Raw genomic sequence first — 8,028 nt, 5'->3', positions numbered from 1 at the left:
AATTGTGTCATAAAATATTTAACCCTCAGCATCTCATCTGGTTTCTCTTCCTTCACTTGGTAACGTCAATTCGAGAATGATAACAAAATCAGCGAGTATATAGGTCATTTTAACAGAAGCGCAACTATATGTCATTTGAACTCAACTACTTGGTTTAGGGAAAGGAACTTAGAATTACATATTGGAAAAGAAAAAAAAAATTACAGCTATTGGGAAGAGGCTTGTAATATGTCTGTACTAAAAGCAAAAGATAAATCAAATAAGTGCTCATCTTCAAATTTATCAGAGTGCCAAGTGCCAACAACTAATATGCAGCTCCCAAGATATTCGAGATAAATGAAAGACATAACAAGCAAAAAGGCCTTTAGAAACTCGCACACATGATTTATTTATTCAAGATATGAGCCATCATCAATTCGTATATCCATTTGACAAAGGACAAATGCCTATTGACAAACTGACAAAATAAATAAATAAAGCAATTTCAGCTTTAAAGAATATGATAAATATCATTAGGATCATACTTATTATAAATGTTTAAACGGATTGCAAAGTTTTATCAAAACACTGAAACAGATCAATTTCTTTTATCGTCCGTCCGTGTCCGTGTGTCAAACCTATGCAGCAGCGTAAATGTGCTCTCAGCATTTATTTATAAGCCCAAAATTTCAACACGAGAGGAATTTGGACTTCAACAAACAACAACACTTGATCATTTTTCGGCCCATAATGAATAACATTTAGTATTCTAATTTACACAAGTGAACCCCAAAAAATTAAACTAATCTCCTGCATTAAGGAGATATCTCATAATGGTTTTAAACTATAAAAAAATAAAAAAAATAAAAAAAATAAAAAAAAATCGACTCACCACAACTGTATCACAACTGTAATTATGGTTGCATCGATGACAATATTTTTAGAACTTCTTGAATTGTCAAAGATTACAGAGTTTAAACTTGAGATTTCTTGCATACTATTCTAATCTTTGCGGTAAACATTCAGTATTATATTGGTTTTAGACTGTGCAGGCAGCAGGCTCGTCAATTCTTCAATTAGTAAATTCCTGTTATCCAAAACTAGATTTTAACAGAAAAATCAACACATTTGCACAAAGAAGAATATATATATATATATATATATATATAACACGTAATTCCCACAAAGAAGAATATATATATATATATATATATATATAACACGAATGTGTGGCATAATGTTATAATCAGACATAGTTTCGTGCATGAGATTGCACAGAATCAGAATATCAAAATCATTGACATATATCTGAGACATGAGAAACAAAGCATACATTATAGACATCAAAATATCTATCTAACTAAACTAAACCACATTGATCCCTGCATTGGCCAATCATGTATTTTATTTTATTCAATTTTATGCAAACTCTCAATCTCAAAATTCAAATACTAATTTACAACACTGCATTGATTTCACCCCAACAACACCAAGAATAGGAAAACTACCAAGAAAATTCCACAAGAAGCAACCTGAATTTTGCAGCGACACAATCCACAACCATCCAAAAAAAAACAGCGAAAAAATTAGAAGGAAAAAAAAAAAGTGAAAGCGAAATGAAATTTGATATTTCATTATATAGTTATTGACAGAAGAGGTTGCAGTGCATCAGTGAAGTAAGCAAAAGATAAGAAGGGTAATGATTTTTGAAGAGTGGCGATGAAATGAAGATCCAACATTGAGACTAAAGAGGACGCTATGGTTTAGAATAATTACGGGAATATGCCACGCCATGCTATTAGAATTTTCTTTTCTTCCTCAATAAATACACTACTCTTTTAGGCTTAAACTTTTTTTCCTTTTTATTCTATTCCTCTGCTCTGCGTGCTTGCCTTCCACTTTCCCCACCAAATATCCCAATTCCGCCACAAAACAATTAAAATTGATGGGAAAAAAATCGACGCCGGCGGAGGAAGAAGAAGCGCTGCCGGAGCATCTGCGGTGCAGCCGGACGGACGGGCGGCAATGGCGGTGCCGGCGGCGAGTGATGGAAAACCTAAAGCTGTGCGAGATTCACTACCTGCAAGGTCGGCATCGGCAGCACAAGGAGAAGGTTCCGGAGTCGCTCAAGCTTCAGAGGAAGAGGAAAAACGACGCCGTTGCGGTTGAGATTGGGGCCATGAGGAAGCGGAAATCGGCGGAGGCGTTGGCCAGTAGGAGGAAGCAATTGGAGCTCATAAGGATGGTTCTGCAGAGAGAGGTTGAGAAGAAGAGGAAGAAGGAATCGCAATTGAATTTGCATTCGCATTTGCATTTCAATCACGATTTGCCGAATGCGGTTGTGGCTATCGGCTCCGCTTCAACGCCCAATGTGGCTTCTTCTCGCTGCGATGTTGTTGGTGTGACACCGCGTTACTTCAGGTCCAAGAATGTTGAGAGGGTCTCTGTTGGTAAGTTGCAGGTGGGTTTTGACTTTTGACTTTTGACTTTTCGGTTTCCACTACTTGTTCTCTTTTTTCTTTTCTTCCTTTGTTGTGGTGATTGGTGTGTGTTTGATGTTTTTAAGGTTGTGCAGTGTGAACGAACCTTGAAGAAGGGGAGGAGGAAGAAGTGTCATTGGTGTCAGAGAAGTGATTCTTGGAGTCTTATAAGGTGTTCAAGCTGCCAGAGAGAGTTTTTCTGCATGGATTGCATTAAACAACGGTTCGAACTTGGAACTTGTTTCGTTCATTTTGCTACCATTTGTAAATTCTTTTTTCACTGTGAATTTCTGGCTTCCTTGTGATCCTTACCTACAAGGTGCTTTATTCATTATTGTCAACATGACAACATTATAGACTATGCCACATTTTGTACAATGCTGGAGCTTGAATTTTTAACAATTGTGGTTTGATCAGTTAATCACCTAGCTGTAGATTATTTGTGATGCAGTTTTAGAACTTCTTAGATGAAAGGATTCGAAGATACCCCTTTTGAAGTAGTTTATAGAGATGTGTGGAATTATTATCAATGTGAGCAGAGGTTATTAAGAAAGGAAAAAGGAAAAAGATTTCATGTTTGTGTGCATCCAAATGAATTCAATACCACTTTCTTGTCCATGTTCTTTATGTACCCCTTTTGGAAATAGTTATATCACACTGATCAGTAATGACTAGAACTGGGATATTTTTGGAAATAGTTATATCACACTGATCAGTAACCTTTGTAGCTTGCACATTCTATGCTGATGACCAAAATATGAGACATTTGCCAATTTATTTGTTGAAAATACTTTAGGTATTTTGACACTCAAAATGAGGTTAAGATGGCATGTCCGGTTTGTCGAGGAACTTGCACCTGTAAAGATTGCTTGGCAAGTCAATACAGAGACAGTGAAAGTAAGGTCTGACATCAAAGATGGATGCTTTAATGCTTGAACGGTTTTTCTTTAGCAGCACTTTCTGACACTTCAATTTTATGCCATTCTTTTTCAGGAATATTTGGCTGGTAAAAACAGAGTTGATAGGATATTGCATTTTCATTATTTGTTATGTACGCTCCTTCCTGTACTAAAACAAATAAAAGAAGACCACTATTTGGACATAGAAACAAAAGCGAAAACTAAAGGTAGTAACTATCATTCTTCTGATTTAACGGTTTCTGAATTTAGTTTTGTTGATTACAACCTGGTTATCTTAGATGATTTTGTGCATGACAGGGAAAAGAATTTCTGATATTCTCATCAAGCCGGTCGATTTTGGCTGCAATGAGAAAAACTTCTGGTAAGTTCTCTTCTGTTGATGTTATTAAGAAAATTCAAATGATTCCCTTAGTTTTGCTTGCTAACAAATGTAAGTATCTGTGTAACACTTGTCCCAGCAATCACTGCAAAACACCCATATTGGATCTTCGTAGAAGCTGCCTTAGTTGCTCCTACAATGTTTGCTTAAGTTGTTCTCAGGCTAGTCAAGGAAGCACCTCTAAAGAAATCAACTCTTCTATATCCAAGCTACCTGACAAAATAAATGCTTGCATTTCTAGCAACCTTTTGGATGATAAGGCCATTTCTAATGGCAATTTAACTGATATGTCAATGTTACCGGAATGGACAAGTTGTAGTGGTGCTGACATTGTATCATGCTCACCAACAAAGCTTTGTGATTGTGGTGATAGCCACCTTGATTTTAAATATGTTTATCCCTTAAGTTGGATCAAAGAAATGGAAGTAAAGGCAGAAGAAATAGTTTGCAGCTATGACTTTCCTGAAACTTTGGATAAAAATTCAAGCTGCTCACTGTGTGTTGACAAAGATCATAAAACTAGCACATACAAGCAGTTACAGGAAGCAGCTCAAAGAGAAGATTCTAATGATAATTACTTATTTTATCCTACAGTTTTGGACATCAATAGCAATCATTTTGAACACTTTCAGAAACACTGGGGAAAAGGACATCCTGTAGTAGTGCAAGATGTGCTCCAAAGTACGCCAAGCCTTAGTTGGGATCCGCTGGTCATGTTCTGTACTTATCTTGAGAGGAGCATGACAAGATATGAGAATAATAAGGACTTACTTGAAGCTTGTTTGGATTGGTTTGAGGTCAGTTTATCGACATATTTGTATATGTTAAATATTTTTCAATTGATACTATCTATGTTGGTCGGGGCGGCAAAAGAGTCAGCACCATCTTAGAAAGCTATTTATTTTAATTAATGAACTTGGTAATATAAGTTGCATTTTAATGTCGATATTTCTTGCTATTTGTAACTGGCATACATTGGTGCATTATACACATCATAATTCACATATGCTCAGATCTGTGAATTATGGATCTGCTGTTGAGTCTCAAACCAAAAGACCTTCGTTAAAAGTATAATATCAATTTTGGAACTCTTACTCTGACAGGTGGAGATTAAAATTAGGCAGTATTTTACTGGGTCTCTTAAATGTCAACCTCAGAAAAATACTTGCCATGAGATGCTGAAACTTAAAGGGTGGTTGTCTTCCCAACTATTCAAAGAACAGTTTCCAGCTCATTTTGCTGAAATTATTGATGTTCTTCCAATTCAAGAATACATGAATCCCTTGTCTGGTCTTCTGAACTTAGCTGCAAATTTGCCACCGGGGAGTACAAAGCATGACATAGGACCATATGTTTATATTTCATATGGCTGTGCTGACAAAGAAGTTGATTCTGTGACAAATCTGTGTTACGACTCATATGACATGGTGTGTTCCGTAATTATATTATATTTCATTTCTTGAATATATCTAGTCTAGAATAAAATTTCCTGAGCTTTTAGTTTATTTAATTAAAACTTAACATGGAAAGTTGATTTCTAATATTATGAAATATGCTTCATCTTTTGATGTTTCCTTTGGAGACAAACCTGCTATGTCTTCTTTTTTGCATGTATCCTATCATTATAACTTAGAGATGATCTCATCTTCTGAAGTAAAAAGCATAAAAGGCTTCCTATTAAGGAAGATGTGTTGGCCTAATGTGCTACGAAAAACCCTGTTCTTGTACATGTGCTTGTTTTCAGGTTTCTGAGTGAAAGCATGAGAAGTTCTCCAATACAAATCAGGCTGCATCTTATTTTCTTATAATTTTTCAAAATTTAACTGTTTCTGGTTTTATTAGCCATCACTTCGTAGTTATAGTGAATAGACCACTAAAACTCAACTATGTCAAAAAGTAGATATTGCAACCAAAATATAGTCAGATCCTTGCTCAAATGATAATCTGTTTTATTAGGAATTGATTCCTTAGTCCAACAAAACAAACTTTTTATTAAGAATTTGTATAGCTTTATAACAAGGATTTAAAAATGTATGTTCTTCAATTGCAAGCTCTAAGATATGCCACAGTAAGTTCTTCCCTTTAGGCATTATTTTTGCCTGTCTTCCAAATTACTAAGTGAATGGTAGACACCAAAACTAATTTGTAAGGCTGTATCTTATGGCTTCTGCCTAGAAAGTGTATGTGAGACCTGCTCTCTCTAACTTTCAGACTGACACATATTTCAGTCGTTGAAGCATTATAAAATCTTCCTGTCAAATACCAGTGCTCCATTGCACTTGGTAAAAGAATTTTGTGCAGATGACAAGTTCCATTCACTATGTCTGATTTGTATTTCCAGGTTAATATTATGGCACATACCATGGACATCCCTCTGTCTACGGATCAGGTTACTAAAATAAGTAAGTTATTGAAAAAACACAAAGCTCTATGTCGAAGGGTATCTTCCAAAATTACAAATGAGCATGCAGAAGACAGGGAACAAAATGAAATGCATAGTATAATAAGAGAAGAAATCGACTTTTTAAAGAGAGTCAGTAGAACATCTTGCATCTCTACTGAAGCCAACACAATATCTAATCGGAATTTAGACAGAAATATTTCTGATGATGAAGAATGTTATTCCAATTCTGAAACTGAAAAGGCACAAAGCTCTTTAACTTTCCACAGGGCAGTTCTAAGCACTGAAATATGTCCAGATCATAATCCTAGAAATCCCTTAGAAAACTCAAACACCGATAAAATGAAGTTTACTGAGAATTCTGGTGCCCAGTGGGATGTCTTTCGAAGACAGGATGTGCCAAAGCTCTTAGAATACCTTAAAAGACACTCTCATGAATTTTCTTATACTAGTGAACATCACGAGAAGGTAAATTTAAACACAATTTCTAAGCATGATCTTATAAGAGTTGGGGATAATTAATTTTATCTCTCGAATGCAGATGGTTCATCCAATTCTAGATCAGAGCTTCTTCCTTGACAATGCTCACAAGATTAGACTTAAGGAAGAGTTTAGTAAGTATACCCATGTTTTATCATATATTATATTCCCGCATAACTAAATTTGACTCACCTGTCACTGTTGCCAGAAATTGAACCATGGACTTTTGAGCAACATGCTGGGGAAGCTGTCATCATTCCTTCCGGATGTCCATACCAGATTAGGAATCCTAAGGTCTCTGTTACATTTGTATAAAAGATTTCTTACCCCATCTGTCTCTTTTTTATGAATCAATTTAAACAACAGAAACGTTATACTATTCTTGAACTGGATTTACATTCTCATTGAACTTGATTTTTACATTTTGATATTTACTGACAACGTCAAATCTGTAGTTACATTTACATTTAAGCAATATGAAGTTATCAACACTTACATTGTATCCTAACATTTAAAAGAAAACAAAAGGATGATCACACTATTAATGACCTTACCTTCCACACGATTGCTGAAAGATGATATTATTATATCATTATTGATTTATGTTTCACTTTTTATCCAAGTTTTTGAGTGTTTGACAATTATTTGATTATTGATCTGCAGTGTTGTGTTCATGTGGAATTGGAATTTGTGTCCCCCGAGAATGTTAATGAGTGTATCCAATTGATTGATGAAGTCCGGCTGCTTCCAAAAGACCATAAAGCAAAAGTGGAAAAGCTGGAGGTAGACTTCATAATAATAATAAATAATATTACTTACCAATTTTTGCTTTTTCCTACTAGATGTACACCTGAAATGACAAGCTCTGTTTCTCTTTTGGGTTAACGAAAACAGGTGAAAAAAATGGCCCTTTATAGCATGAGTACAGCAATAAAAGAAATACATGAGCTTACATGCAAAACATGATTGCACGAGCTAAAATACATGCTTAAGATGCTTCTAATCTTCTCGTGTCTCAGCTTCCATACCATGTATTTTTTATTTATTTTTTTGTATAGAATAATTCTAGAGCTCGTTTTAAGATTTAGCAAGGTACTTAAATTGGTTACTACCGGTTTCTATTCCATTTACTTTGTATTTTCTTACTTAAACCTGAAATAAATATTGCTTAGTCTGTATATATTTCTCTAATAGTTTTCTTTTATAGCAAAATTTAAATAGTGAGGGGGAAAAATACAGTCTCACCGTTACCATCTATTTACTTCCCTTGTTTTAAATTTCACTCACTCTGTTTTCTTAAATTATAGATACTAGTTTTAGAAGGTGTGATAGTAGATTTGTTTATGAAAATGGTGTAACACATTGGGTGTAGTCTGTTTGAGAGTGTTT

The 8,028-nt window shown here is 35.0% G+C and overlaps 1 protein-coding gene across 4 annotated transcripts; it reads left to right on the top strand.

Annotated features, from left to right (window-relative positions):
- The first annotated feature begins 1,636 nt into the window (after window positions 1-1,636).
- On the top strand, window positions 1,637-7,817 carry LOC109804071 (lysine-specific demethylase JMJ28). Of its 4 annotated transcripts, none has more exons than XM_020365835.3 (12): window positions 1,637-2,440; window positions 2,555-2,682; window positions 3,256-3,361; window positions 3,453-3,585; window positions 3,677-3,740; window positions 3,838-4,555; window positions 4,862-5,185; window positions 6,100-6,627; window positions 6,701-6,773; window positions 6,848-6,933; window positions 7,303-7,422; window positions 7,534-7,817. In XM_020365835.3, exons 1-12 carry the CDS (start codon window positions 1,925-1,927, stop codon window positions 7,603-7,605), a joined length of 2,868 nt encoding a protein of 955 aa, XP_020221424.1. In that variant the 5' UTR covers window positions 1,637-1,924; the 3' UTR covers window positions 7,606-7,817. The 4 variants fall into 4 exon arrangements, with proteins under 4 accessions (XP_020221424.1, XP_020221423.1, XP_020221426.1 ...); XM_020365834.3 differs by having other exon boundaries at window positions 1,638-2,440; window positions 2,546-2,682; XM_020365837.3 differs by having other exon boundaries at window positions 2,262-2,429.
- Window positions 7,818-8,028: the final 211 nt, after the last annotated feature.

Source organism: Cajanus cajan, chromosome 1 (assembly GCF_000230855.2).
Source record: "Cajanus cajan strain Asha chromosome 1, NIPB_CcT2T_4, whole genome shotgun sequence".
NCBI lineage: Eukaryota > Viridiplantae > Streptophyta > Magnoliopsida > Fabales > Fabaceae > Cajanus > Cajanus cajan.
Note: the sequence above shows the minus strand (reverse complement) of the source record. Positions and strands in the feature narration are given on the sequence as shown.

Excerpts from the sequence above, each read along its gene's own strand:
- LOC109804071 (XM_020365834.3), top strand. The coding sequence starts at position 1,925 with ATGGGAAAAAAATCGACGCCGGCGGAGGAAGAAGAAGCGCTGCCGGAG. Across the intron at positions 5,186-6,099 it reads GTTACGACTCATATGACATG|GTTAATATTATGGCACATAC; the intron begins GTGTGTTCCGTA and ends TTGTATTTCCAG. Across the intron at positions 7,423-7,533 it reads CAAAAGTGGAAAAGCTGGAG|GTGAAAAAAATGGCCCTTTA; the intron begins GTAGACTTCATA and ends TAACGAAAACAG.